The 14,980-nt window shown below is 34.4% G+C and overlaps 1 protein-coding gene across 1 annotated transcript in view; it reads right to left on the reverse strand.

Moving 5' to 3' along the window:
* Window positions 1-14,980, reverse strand: part of LOC119770157 — a 40,315-nt gene that overhangs the window by 3,407 nt on the left and 21,928 nt on the right. Inside the window, exons 2-3 of the mRNA XM_038264544.1 lie at window positions 11,534-11,812; window positions 1,572-1,818 (exon numbers count right to left, since the gene is read on the reverse strand). Coding sequence (XP_038120472.1) covers window positions 1,572-1,818; window positions 11,534-11,800 — 514 coding nt within the window. The 5' untranslated portion in view covers window positions 11,801-11,812. The remainder of the gene's footprint in view (window positions 1-1,571; window positions 1,819-11,533; window positions 11,813-14,980) is intronic.

Consider the following 14,980-nt stretch of genomic DNA (forward strand, 5'->3'; position numbering starts at 1 on the left):
TTAATCTGTTATTTTTTTGCAATTAAATTATTTATGCATTTTTTTTAAAGAAGGGTAAATTCTATAGAACTTAATTTCAAATAAATAGATTTTTAAATAAAGGTGGTGAAAATACACAAAAATAATGCAAATGCCAAACATTTAAATATTGACAAAATGTGAATCTTCAAAGAGATTTTACTTTCAAGTTGAATTTTAAATAAAAGAAGGAAAAACATTTCAAAAGGGCACAAATCTTTTGTAAACAATAATGTATCCCTTTCACTCAAATGACAGTTTGCATAAGGTGTGAGAGGGATACACTCTTGTTTACAAAAGTTTTGTGCCCTAATGAAATGGAAAGCACGAATTCAATAATTCAATAATATTGAAAGAAGGGAAAAATGTACATCTTTTTAGAGATTTTGCTTTCTTTATTTGTTTTGAAATAAAAGAAGGCAAAATTCCATTTTTTTTTTGCAGAATATTTAAAGAAGGGCATAACTTGCTCTTTATTGGGTAGAATTTTAAATGAAAAAAGGAAAATTGCATCAAAAAATTGTTACAAAATATTTAGAAAGGGGAAAATGTACAAAATTAGTAAATTTTTCATTTTTAAATTTAAATTTGAAATAGATGTACGAAAAATTGCTTTGAAAAGCTTAATTGAGAAGTATTTAAAAAATGCATCTATTGCGGAAAAATAATGAGATACCAGAATAAAAAAAAATATTCATCATTTTAAAAGTGCAACTATCTGTTAAAAAATTATAAATTATTTTTCTATTAAAAAAATGTTAAACACAAAAAATAGCAATAATATAATTATGTCAAATGACCATTAAGCCAAGTGGGGTACACCCTTTAACATCTGTGACAAGTTGGCAAAATTCTATAATTATTAATATTTATATTTATTTATGAAAAACGTGCCCCAATTTAATCAAAAAAGAATAATAAATCAATTAATCAGTCACTTTTTATTGACGTATTATTTTTATGCAACACACGGTGCTAATTTTAATGGTGTTTGTACACATTTTATCAATAAAAATTCTTTCGGCTTCGACTTGGAAATGGTAGACTTTTTTTAAAAATAGCTTTAGCATATTTTTATTGTAAATGAAATTAATTTGGTTGTCAAATTGAAGACTTTTTCAAAATTCTGAATAAAATAATATGTTATTTATGATTCTTTTAAAGATTATTCGAATTTGCTTGGCGAGACTCGTTTTTTTTTGCATTCGTAATCAAGATCCACAACCAACAAACCAACCATAATCCAAATTGACTTTTATACAATTTGATAGTACAAATGGCGAACAGATGTTAAAACTAAATTATTTGTTTGAATGAACAAATTATGCAAAGTTGATTTTTTTATTTTTTGTTTCGAATAAGTCCTAAAATGACCTTTTTAACTCTGTTATCAGGGTAACCTAAAAAAGCCACTCTAGCAGAATAGGAAACGTATGTTATTTTAGGATTTAATGCTTTGAAGATTAATTACATGCGATTCCCAAAGGTTCGTCACTTCCCGCAGCATCCCATCGTTCAAGTCACTCCTCATCGTTTCTCCCCAAATCCCTTACCTTTCTTGTAATTTCCGCTCTGCAGCTCGTCATCGATCAGCGCCTGGATGATATTGTTACACGTGGTCGCCTCGTTTATTCCCGCCACAAACCGTGGCTCACCCCGGATCCAGATGGGAATCTCCACCTCCTCATCCGAAGTGGACGTCGTCGGCGCCGACGAGATGACGTCCTCCGAATGTCCCGGATCCGTAGTGGTTGCCGTATCATCGTCAGTGTCGTTGGCGGAATCCCGGTAGTAGGATCTCTGTTAAAAAGAAAAGAGAGGAAAAAAAGGTTGAAAATTTCAATTCGTCACTTGCTTTTTCCGCCCCATGCGGGGGAGGAAGCAATTGTCAGCTGGCATGCCGAATTGCGCGCACTCAAAACAATTCCAATGCGATGAAGTAATACCACCACTGACTGACTGACTGCCTCTTTAACAAACTGAAACAATGGTCATTACGACATCTGCCAAGCTTGCTGGGGGCGGGTTCCTCCCCAAAAAAAAACAACAACAACCGCACACACCATATTTATCTAATATTTTGATTTACTCAATTTACATGCGCAAGAGAAAGCACCCCCCAAAAATGAGACTAAAAAGAAAACAAGAAAACCCACGCTGTGCAGTATGAAAAGTTAAATTTTGCAGAAAATTTAATTATACTGGACCAACTGACCACCGCACTGCTGCTGTGCTTGAAAAAAGAGACTCTCATCAAGAGATCATGAATGAATGAGTTGATGAGGGACTCGTCACCGCAGAGCAGCATTGAAAGGAGGGTGAGTGTACTTTGGCACAAACGGCAGCGCTGGTTTACGCAATGGAATTTGAGTCATGCCATCAAAAACTTTAGTTGTTGGATTATATTTTTTTCTTAAATAGTGGCATTTTTTAAAATTTATTCAAAATTCTTTGATTGTTTTCTGCCAGTTTTTTTTTCAAACATAGTTTGAATTTTCAAGAATTATTGCCCGCCATAGAAATAAACAGCAGAACACAATTATTTTATAGTTTAAATTATTTAATGTTTTGATAAATTGGAAAAAATGTGATATTATTTGGATTTTCCAATACAAAATTGACACCGAACTAATTCGAAAATAATAATAATAATAATGGTAAAGAAAAACATCTTATTGGGAATAATATTATTATAAAATGTAAAAAAACGTAAGCGTAAAAATTAGAAAACGAATAAATTTATGAAAAGTTTGTTTCTAGAAGTTTTACATCTTTTTTCGTTTTCAATCGTATTTTTTTAAACTAAATGCTTCGTTAAAAATTTACATTTCTGGAGTTTTTTTTTTAAAAGGTGTTTTTGAACACCCCTGACTCAAGGCGGTTTCAAAAACACCCAAAAAGCAAAAACTGGAAATTTGGTTTATTGGATGTTTTCAAAAAAAAAAAAAAGAAAGAACTCCAGATTAGATCATTTAAATTTATACATTATTGATTATATATAATTTCGTCCTTTTTGTATCTTTAGAAATATTTTGATAGAAAACATTGAAAAAAAAAATACAGGTTATGTCGAGAATAATCTTGAGCAATTCTCTATGTTTTTGCAAATTGACTATGCTAGTGCTACGCAAATGTTCGAAAATTTTGTATCTTGAGAAGAAATTGTCTGAGCGATTTGGTATCTTCGGTAAAGTTGTAGGTAATGATTAAAATTGTTCGTTAAAAAAGGAACACGGAAAAAAAGCATTTTTTTTAAATTAAATTTTTTTTTTGTATTTTCATTGGACAAAAGTTCTAGCTTTTGATCTATAGATTATAACAGACTTTTTGTAATTTTTTAAAAGTATCAAAAATTACATCCAAATAACAAATGCAACAATATTTTTTGGTTGTTGAATTAAATTTTTAACATCAAAAAGTACAAATTTTTCGTAATTACAATCCTTTGCAAGGCCATTGTTGCATTGTTAATTTGATTTTGGTTAACCGCGGAAAATTTTCTTGAAATATTTCGAATTATCAAAAATTCAACAATCCAAGCATTTACCACATTGATCACACAAAAACTGGGGTAGAAAATATCCACCGCGATCAAATTTTGACAGTTCGACGCCAACGAATTATTTCAAGAACATTTACCGCGGTTAACCAAAATCAAATTAACATTGCAACTCAATCAACAAAGTCAAAAAAAAGAAAATTTTAAATAATTTTCTCAGCTGTTAAAATAGTTTTTTTCAGGGATTGACAAGGATGGACAATATTAAAAAAAACTATAAATACAATTTTCAGAAAATTTTAGCGTAATCAAAAACATACAAAGGGCCATTCATATATCACGTGGACACTTTGCCTCCAAAATTCACATTTTGATGTTGTATTGGTATTGTGAGGACCTCTTCTGACTATGATAATTTTGCTTAATTTTTTCATCAATTTAAATTCTATTACCTTTTTTTCTGTCAGCACAAATTTGGATTTACACATTATTATTAAATCTGTATCTTGAGAAATAATGTCTTTTATCGATTGTAATCTTTATCGAATATATTAAAAAAAAACGGTTTTAAGTTTAACCTTTCTCTAAAACTTACCGAGTTGGAATTGACTTTTTATTCAATTGACTTAAGAAAATTTTGAATTCCCAAAATCGCTTTGAAATTCAATTTTTATTTTGATTTGATCAAAATATTTTTATTCTAAAAAATAGAACAGTTTGTGTATTTTGGGATCCTTCAGAATAATTTGCCAATCCATAATATGTATGAATTTTAAGATTCTAAATTTCGTCAAATTGGTTGTGATATTTTGCAGATTTAGCTGTAACGTTTTACAACTACGATTTTAATATTTGTTTGTTACAAAAAAAATTTACATTAAATTTAGTTGAAGCTTCTAATAAATAAATAAATGTCAAAACAGTATCTATTTTAAGAAAAAAAAAAACGCTTCTAGTCAGCCTATTACATGGCAAATTAAACAACAGTCAGTGCGAAAAATTCGAAGGTAATAATAAATCAACAACCTTGGGGGGCCGCATCAACGCCACACCGGTCGGTTGGCCGTAAATGGTCAGTTTTTGAAGAGGTTCTTCACCATGGCGTGGGTGGGTATAATGTTTGGCATAATGTGCGCGCGCTATTGACGCGGGTTGCAAGATGGGGTCTCTGGGAAAATGTCGGATGCGCCCAAATGAGACGCTTGATTGGATTTGTTTTTGTTTCGTCATGTAAGTTCGTTTTTTTTTTGCATTTTAACTGTGATGATGAGCAGCATTGACGAACGTCTTGACTTTTAACGGCTGAGAGGACGATGAGGGTTGAGAGATAGGATTCTTTTAAGTTTCAATGTCACGCTGGATTTTAAATTGAACTTTGTGGCTGACATTGACAGTGTTATTTGATAAATTGTAAAGCGAGAAATCAGACCATCACAAAAAGTTGTAACTTTCGCATAAATATCCAATAAATCCAACCACAATGGCTAGGTTCCACCATCTGGCGGCAGATGAGTTTCAGCCGCCACTTTTTATCAACCCCAAAAAAAACAGCACTTTTACAGCGTTTAGGCAATTGCATAAGCCACCCATAAACCACAACCCAACGCTAGTAATAGCATTTTCCAAAAAAACTTTCCGCGTTTCATCCGTCCATTGACCAGTTTCTGTCGGTTTGGCGTGGTTGGTTGAATCATTGCATTGTGCCGCGCTCCAAATCTCTCTAATCGTGTACAAATGGAAAAAACGATTAGGGTGCGGCGAAGTTTTTTTTTTGTTGCGTCTTCTCTTAATATTATCACCGAACTGGACAGCAGCACAGTACACCCCACAATCGGATTTTCTCTTTTGCTGAGCTTTATGAGCAGGGTAACTCAAGGTAGTAACGCGCGCGCGATCAGCGCAAATCTCGTTGACTGATGTGCGAAAGTGGTTTAATTGCTTGATGACCGGTGGTAATAAATCTGGTCATTGTTGAAGTTAAATATAGCCTGGTTCCGCCAACAACAGAAAAGGGGTAAATTAACACAAGTTGTAACAATTAAATAAATACCAACAAGTGTTTTACTAAAAAGAATCAAAATAGTAGTTTATGCAACAAGTTGCAAAAAGAGGATTTTTTCAGCACGAGTCGTACATTTATCCAACGAGGTTCACCGAGTTGGATAAATACGAAGAGTGCTGAAAAAATCAAGTTTTGCAACGAGTTACATACAACATTTTTTGCAATTCCGAAAAACACCCATTGAGTGAAATTTTAAGTAAAATTTTCATGTATTTTGTTAATAAATCGTTTAAATAAAAAAAATGTTGAAAAGTGTTACTTTTCGAAACAAGTGCTGAAAAGTTCAACTTTTCAGCACCCATTTCAGTGCTGAAAAGTAGAACTTTTCAGCATTTATTTTGAAAAGTGTTGCTATTCGATTCTGTTATTTTTGGTACAGAAAAGTAGGCTATTTCGTCGTTCAAGAATGACAGGAAAAGTAAGTAGTTTCACGACGGAATTGCAAAAATTACAATTTTAATTGTAATAGTTGACAAATTTCACAATTTTCTGCCAAGGGGCATGTTTTTCATTTAAAATCTAGAGTTTTTTTAAGGTCCTATAAACTATTGTCTTTCATATGTTTATAGGACCTTTTAAAAAAACTCTAGAAATGTTTTCAGCCAATTTGGAAATGGTACTTTTCTTATTAAGTCAAATTTGCAATCAAAAAGTAGCTTTGTATGAGAAGACAAAACTGTTTTTTAGTTAAGGTCATTTCAAGACTAACTTTTCAACATGGTTATTCCGATATATGGTCCCAATATTCAACATTTGAATAATGCCCAAATCTGCCTGATTTAATTTGATAAGCCAAAATATGCGTAAATTTAAAATTGTTTTCAATCGATTTTGGTTGAAGATTTTAGATTTTTATCAATAATTTCGGGTAAATGTTGTTCTACCTCCTGATTTTTTGAGAGACAAAAACTCAAAATTTATTTGCATTGGCCTTATGAATAAATAAATAAATATCCATACCAAACCATACGTAAAATCATAAAAAAGAAAAAAAAAATGGTTTAATACTTTTCGTAAAATTTCGTTTCCTAAAAACCCAATTCAACAGTTTTTATTTGCTGCAAACAGTTGTACTCCAAAGCGGTATTAAAGTGTATCAAATTTCATTATCAACCGTGCTTTTTGGGGCGATTAAAAGTGAAATTGCTTCACGGTGTTGTGGGCGCCAAACGGTTTTGGTTTTGCTTTTCGCCAAAAAAAAAATCAGGTTGATGTCACGTGGCAAAACGCTCGCCCTGCGGCTGGTTCCGTTGGGAAAATGATTTGGGTTTGGTTCGGTTTGGCGTGAAAGTGACGATGGCACTTTTATTGCGATATTATGAGGTGTTTAATTTGCCACAGTGGGTGTCCTTGATTTTAGGGGATTTGACACGTGGCGGAAAATCAATGTTTTCAATTTTGGTTTTGCTTCTAAAATTACCCATTTCTGCATTGATCTCTTATAATATTAAATATTACTATCATTATACTATCAAAAAATTAAAAAGACTGTAAAATAACAGTAATCGAAACTTTCTCCCAATCAATTTTCCTCCAAACCGATTCAGCTCTATTTCCAGGTTTTTATAGCCTTCAAATCAAGCAGAACGACTCAACATTAGCGTGTCCTGTCTATTCCAACCGAGCACGTGAATCCTTGAGCCCTTGTCGAACGTGGTTCAATATCATCGTCATCGCGAGCGCACCAAAAAAAAAAGAAGATGGTGAGCAATAATGTGTGTTGTACATAAAAATGCCCCTACGTCACAACAGCCCATCAAAATCGTGTGCACAGGTGAAGGTAAATTGGCGCTGGGGTTTTTTTTAATTTATACCACCTTTTATTTATGCCCGCGGCATCGATCAAACATCAGCGAAAAGTTTGCTTTGAGGCGGGGGTTGAAGGTTTCTCCCAACTCCCTGCTACCCCGCTTTTGGGGGTGCACTCAAACCAAACACAACCCCTTAAGGAAGTCGGGGACGACAGGTTGTGTAATTTGAAAGGATTACAGTTGAACGATATAATGCTTTTTTTAGAGCAGGACACATGTTATAACTTTGGCATACATATTTGGTAGTCTTTAAAAAAATCGAGGAAACTTATTCTATGAATCAATTACCCTAGCAACATTTTTAAACTTACAGGTTTTATCAGGGTTCTGGAAACCCTCGAAACGAAACTATTGGCACTACGCCCCCCGGGGCATGGCCTTCCTCTAACGTGGGATTTCTGCTCCAGCGCCTCTGACGAGACAGGAGAAACCGGGACCGACGTTTTACTTCACCATCCGATAGAAGCTCAGTGGATAAGGCGGGAATCGAACCCGCGTCTCATAGCATCATCGGGATCGGCAGCCGAAGCCGCTACCCCTGCGCCACGAGACCCACCGCTGGAAACCCTCATATGACCTAAATAGGCTTTTATGGCCTACTTACGCTTATCCCACTGTTTGGTGTGGTTGTGTTAGACCCTCATCCGGAACAATAATCCAACACGGGAGATACCATGTCTTCATCTTTTGATGAGTGTGTAATACTACCCTGGGCATAAGGGGGTCCTGGCCGGGTCCAAGCTATCCTCAGGAATGAGAAGGATCGTTAGTAAACACCTATCTAAAGTGCGCAAGGACCTCTACGCCACCTTAGTGGTATAGATGCTTGTAGGGAGGTTTTGGACTCAATGTTAGTAGAACCCTAGGATACACCTTGAAAGGCATTGCGGGTTGGTTGTAACAGTATTCCTAATTCCAGTCTGGGCTCACCAAGTCTCCATGGCCTAGTTAGCATTTTTGCTTACCAATCCAAAGGACGGGGATTCGAACCCCGCCTCCAGCGACTTTGATTTTTCGTTCATATTAAGCATTCCAGGTATTTCTTTGTCCTTAACTTTCTCGATGGGAGCAGATGGGAATCGAACCCAGAACCATTCGCTTACAAAGCGAACACTGTGACCATTCAGCCACAGCTGCTCGATACACTGAGTTGATTTACGGGTGCCACGATATCTCGAGATTGGATTGACCAAATTGGCTCAAATTTGAGGTGAAGGCTTTCAAGAAATATTCCGTGTGCATGACGAAGCTTGATTTTGAAATTTTGTTATTTTTTAATATAAAAATCAAAAACTGACGTTTTTTATAAGAAAAAAAAATACAAATATTTTTATCTTTTTTTAAAACCAACTTTTCAAAAATCGACTTCAAAAAAAAAAAAAAAAAACAAGCCATAGTCTAAACATTTCAATGAAAAAGGTGTTTTAAAATGTATTAGTTGTTTGCAATCAAAGTTTAAAAAAGTGTAAGATTTGACGAAAACAATTTGTTTTGCCGAACTAAACATAATTTTTTTTTTAAATCAAAAGATATTTTTTTTTAAATCAAGAGATTTTTTTTACATGCCCAAACACGCTAAAAATAATTTTAAACGCTAGGGAATGCATTTTCAATTGATTTCTGCTGATTACAAATTTCCATTGAAATTTTAAAGTTTTTTGAATATTTTTTGCCCGTTGATTTTTTTGGCCAATTTTGAAAAGGAGGGGTGACAAAAACTTTAAAAAATATTTGTACTAGCCATTTTATTTTCTTTTTCTTATCCCCTTTTTCAGTTTTAACTATAGATATCCCGGTAAATTGGTCCGCGGTTAAAATTTAAACACCAAAAAATTATTATACAATAATTATTTATGTTTTTTAAAAATATTTTCAGTAAAATTTGATTCACTTAAAAATTTCGGAAATTTTTATATTGATAAGAATAAATAAATCAAGAAAAAGATTTAGAAAATATGTGAGCAATTCTCTACCAAAACCGGAAATGGATTTTATTTGTATTTTTTTATTTAGCTCAAACGTTGTTGGGGCCTTCCCTATGACCAAAGAAGCTATTTTGTGTCATTGGTTCACCCATACGAGTCTTCATACAATTTTGGCTGCTGCCCATACAAAAATGGTACGTAAATATTCAAACCGCTGTAACTTTTGATTGAATTTTCTGATCAATTTGGTGTCTTCGGCAAAGTTGTAGGTATTGTTGAGGACTATTGAGAAAAAATAGGTACACGGATTTTTTTTGCAGATTTTTAATCAACTTTTTTTCACTAAAACTCAATTTCCCAAAATACGTATTTTTTGATTTTCGAGATTTTTTTTATATGTTTTAGGGGACAAAAATCCGCAACTTTTGAGCCATAGAAAAACATGGTCAAAAAATCTGCCGCCGAGTTTTATTTTAAAAGGGCCAAACATTGAATATTACGCCCATTTAAAATGCTAGTCTTGATTTAATTTTTTTCAAAATATTTTTTTAGAAAAGATCGGAAAATTTTACGAATGTTTCATGTTTTAACATTGAAAATCGGACTTTTAGTTGTTGAGATATCGGCATTAGAAAATGGTGGGTTGTTTTGATAAGACTTAGAAAACTTCAATTTTCGTGTTTCTTTTTTTTTTTTAAGCGGCAGTATCTCCACAGAGTAACCCAGAGTGCCCAGTCCGAAGAAATGTCATTGAATTTTTTGGCTCCTTAAGGTTTGCTGGTAGCAGGCGTGCGATGTACCACCAAGTTGAACCAAAAATCAAGAGGCAGTGCGAACTCTGTCTTACTCTGTGGTATCTCAGCAACCCGAGGTCTAATCTTCAATGTCTCTTAGTCAGTTTTAAAGTAAATTTTCTGAACCTTTCAAAAAAAATTTTTTTTTAGAAATGGTCACTCATGGTCACTATTTTTAAAAATCTAAAAACTGCAAATATTCCGCTAAAATCAAACTTTCGGTGGTTATATCTTGAAAACGGACCTCTTTATACAAAAATCTGTAAAGTAGTTTTTGATTGCAAATTCAATTTTGCATAAAAAAATAACGCCAAATTTGTGTTTGCATGAAATTTTGATTTTTTTTCCGAAAATCACAATTTTTTCAAAAAATCATAACTGGCAGATTTTTCGAAAATAAAAAAAAAGTATTTTGGGAAATTGAGTTTTAGTGAAAAAAAAGTTGATTAAAAAATCTGCATTTTTTTTCCGTGTACCTATTTTTTTCTCAATTGTCCTCAACAATACCTACAACTTTGCCGAAGACACCTAATCTAAACATCTAAATTAAAATGTAAAACAGGGCAACTACTCAAGCCGGGACATCTGGACGACAAAAAGACGAAATAAAAATGTTGAGAATCTTGAAAAATTCTTTTTTACATGTGATCAGCTTCTCCAAGGTTATTTAGATTTTTCAAATATATTAATTTCAGCTTGTTTAAAAAAAATGGATTCAAAATAGCGTTTAAAAACTATTTGGGCAAAGCAGTTCTTTAAAGATTAAATAAAACATAGGGAATTTTAACTACATTTTGCGCTGATAACATTATTTCATACTATCAACAGAATTTAATGTAATTAAATCCATCAAAAAGTTAGAGAAAAACTAGAAAAAACATTAGTTTTAAAGCATTTTACAATTAACAAGGTATATTTCATGACAAATATTTAATGTAAAGTAATGCGAAGAAAATAGTTTTGGTATTTTTATCGTGATATAAAAGTTTGATAATTCTAGGAAAAAAACGGGAACTAAAAAAATTGGATTTGTGTGACCGCCTTGTAGAACACATTTTCAGCCCTTCTGAACAATTTTTTAATATCTTTGTTCAAATGTTTTTTTTTTATAACTTTCCAATGAGTCGTTATGTTTGATATTCTGGCAGCTCTGGTAGAAAAAATTGAGTGAATTTTTTGAATTCATATAGAACTTGTCTTTTTTGTAAATTAGGATGACGAATTAGCCTACCAGCTTTCAAATAAACTAGCCTCAAACTACAAGTATTGTCATGAAGAAAGTTATGCATTGCTTAAAAACAAAAAAAAATTAGCTTCGAAAGTTTTCGCGTGCCAACTGCTGATAAAAAATTTCGCCTCAAAGTCCCCCCCCCCTAAGGTGAGCGAGAGCTCAAGACTTGACTGCCCAGCGATTTACTACTTACCGCGGCCGTTTCGCGTTTCACCGCGCCCTTTTCGGTGCCTCCGCGGATCGTGTGGTGGTGCCCACCGGAACTACCCCCAGCGATCGATTTTCCCCCAGAGGAGGAGCATGGCGTCGGAGGGGGTGCGGGTCGTCGCCGGTGGCTCGTCCTAGCGGCCAGGATCGGGCTGTAGCTGCTCAGTTCCTCGTCGGCGGCGGCGGAAATCGCTGAGGCCGGACCGGTGGCGGTGGCGTTTCCGTGAATTAGTGTGGAGTTTTGCGGCGCCATTGGGTGGTGGGTCTGGAAGAGAGGGGGGAGAGCGAAGAAAAGGGGGAATATTAAATCAATAGATTGTTGCAGGAAGAAAGTTGGATTTTTTTTTGCTTGTGTTTAGTAAGAAGAGGTGATTTACGTAATAGTAAGGGGAATTGTTGGTGCACCGTATGTTGCATGTCGGAGAAAAGTGGTTGAACGGTTATTTGAAGGTGCATTGGCATTTAAATCTAATAATGAGTTATAAGTTACTCCAAATAGAACCTGACAGTCATTTACTGCATCTTGCTTACTTTTTGAAAAGTATTTTAATGTATTTTTTCTGAGGTAAATATCTTCTACATGGCGTTTCTTAGTCTCTTCAAACAATCTAATTCCACGAGAAGGAATTATTGCAATGTTTCATTTTCCTCCACCCTCCCCAGAAACGGAAGCGATTCTTTGGAAATGATAAGACCTGCTTTCAACTCGCACTGTGGAACACACACGTGATGCCTCAGATAAGCCCCAGAAAACTCGCGCACCCCTGTTAGGGCACGTGTACAAGGGCCGTGGCCACCACCCATGGGGCACCATAAACCAGTGCCTACCAGTGTGGTGCTGATTTATGACCACCAGATTCAGGGGTCACCCTTCCCTTCTCTATAGTTGGAGCAGGGCTTGAATACCGTAACATGTGCTATTTTACTGTCGTCGTTGTTGGGTCGGGAAATTTCGCCTGTAATCAAAAGTGGCATTAGCATAATGGACCGTATAATGAAGCATTCTACTATGGCTGTTCTAATGCCAGACTACATCGCCCGTACATTGTGCTAGTATACAGAGTTGGTTAGGGGCTGTATGTGGTCGATTCTTTCTTTTTTGCACAAGAATTGGAACCCGCGGGCACATGTTTTTATTGTTTCCGCTCTCGTCGATGTCTACTCCCGGCTTTTCCATAAGCACTCTAACCTAACAACACACACACAACACACACTCACAAGAAACTAATTAAAAATACCGATTAAAAGCTGCCGATAAAGCTCCACGGGGGGGACGGAGGGAGCTTGTTTGGTGTGCTTTCTTTTGTTTTGCGATGAGCCAACGGAACCCGCTACCACGGAACTAATCTAGATGTGGTGGAAGCGAAGCGGGTTTCTCGTGTGGCAGACCTTTGACTTTTCTGGCATAGAACACGCCAAGGGTGATGGGGTTAAGGCACGCGAACCACAGGATGTTTTTTCCACGAAAATGGAAGGGAAATTTCCGTAAATTGGTCGGGAAGTACGGAGCCATTACTCATGTCAGTGAAAGTATTATGCCGTTGTTGGATGATGAAAGGTTTTGAAATTAAGTTTGTTAACAATAACCAAGAAATTTTAAAAATCTGTAGGTTTCCAGCATGTATTTTGAAAATGTTGATTTTTAATATTCTGGAACATTTCTATTTGATGAATACAGAATTAATATTATATGGATCATTAGACTTTTACTGACTATCTACACATAAATATCTCGTATGAGCAATTCTCAACAAAATCAACCGCTTTCTTCTATTTTGTATTTTCTGATTAATCTCAAACTTTTTGGAGACCTTCCCTTTGACAAACGATGCTATTTTGTGTCATTGGTTCATGCATACAAGGCACCATACAATTTTGGCAGCTGTCCATACAAAAATCGTACGTAAATATTCGAAAATCGGTTATTTTCAAAGAGACTTTCTGATCGGTTTGGTGTCTTCGGCAAAGTTATAGGTATTCATGAGGATTGTTCAAAAAAATAAATAAATAAAATAATGGTACATGGAAAAAATGCCGATTCTTTGTTAAATTTTTTTTATTACAAAATTAAATTTCTCAAAATCCACATTTTCTATAAATAAAAATATTGTCTAGACTCGATTATCCGAAAATTACACTTCGGATAATCGAATCTTCGGATAATCGAATCACGATCTTTTTTCGTTGTCTTGTTTTTGTTTGCTAAAAGCTTGAACATGACCCTAAACATGCTCTAAAGCGATTTCGAATTTTGAAATCCAAGATGGCGACCAAAATGGTCAAAACGGGTTGAAATACTGTAAAAATGTATACGGCATGCTAAAAGGCAATCAACAACTCAAATTTGACTGAAATTGGGTCACAGATCTAGAATTTATTGTTAAAAATTAGGAAATAAAAATAACAAAAAAAAAAATTTGTTATTTGATTATCCGAATCCCCGTAAAAACCTTCGGATAATCAAACTTCGGATAATCGAAACTTCAGATAATCTAGTCTGGACTGTATATGTTTTAGGGAATAAAATACTGCAACATTAGAGCCATATAAAAGTATAGACAAAAAGTTATGACTAAACAATTTTTTTTTTGGAAATTTGAAATTTACCTCGAAAATTTTTTTGACTTCAATTTTTAATAAAACATCAAATTTGCTTTTAATTGCTAATAAATTTTTCATAAAGTGCACCATTTCAAAATATAGCCACCTTAAGTTTAATTTTAACTGAAGAATACCAGTTTTTGGATTTTTTTTTAAATGTGTCAATAATTGTCCAATCCTGATATTTTTTTTCGAAAAGAGTGAGAAATTTCCAATAAAATTGTCTAAGAGACATTCAAGATTTGACCTGTGGTTGCTTAAATACAGTATATAAAAGAAAAAGAAAGAAGAAAGTTGATTTTTTAAAGCCTTTTATTTTCTTGTGCTGATATCTCATAACAGCCATTCCACGTCAAATAGGAAGTCTCCAAATCAAAAGTGCTCCGATTTGGCTCAAATTTGGAGTGGGGGTTCTTTGGCCCAAATAATTAGACCCGTATTTTTTTGTTTGGCGATTAGGGTGGTCCATAAAATTGCGTTTTTTGTCGATTTTCGCAAAAACCACATTTTTCGTTATTGAAAAACGCAAAAAAAAAAAAAACGTTTGGTACCCAGACATGTATAGGTCATCGCTAAAATTTTCAAGTTATCGCAGTTTTAGTGAAAAAAGTTGGTTTTTACCCGTTTCCGTCATTTTCCCGTTTTTGCGCGCGGCGCGTCGAAAAACCCAGTTTTCATGTTAAAAAAAATCATATCTCTGAAACGTGTTAATGGATATTCGCAATTTTTTGATATGTTACGTAAAATATTACAAGGAATCAGGGAAAAAATATTTTCAGACATGGGCTCTTTGGTCCCGAGACCTTGAAATCGGCAAATGAAATTTTCATAG

The sequence above is a fragment of the Culex quinquefasciatus genome, chromosome 3 (assembly GCF_015732765.1).
Source record: "Culex quinquefasciatus strain JHB chromosome 3, VPISU_Cqui_1.0_pri_paternal, whole genome shotgun sequence".
Classification (NCBI taxonomy): domain Eukaryota; kingdom Metazoa; phylum Arthropoda; class Insecta; order Diptera; family Culicidae; genus Culex; species Culex quinquefasciatus.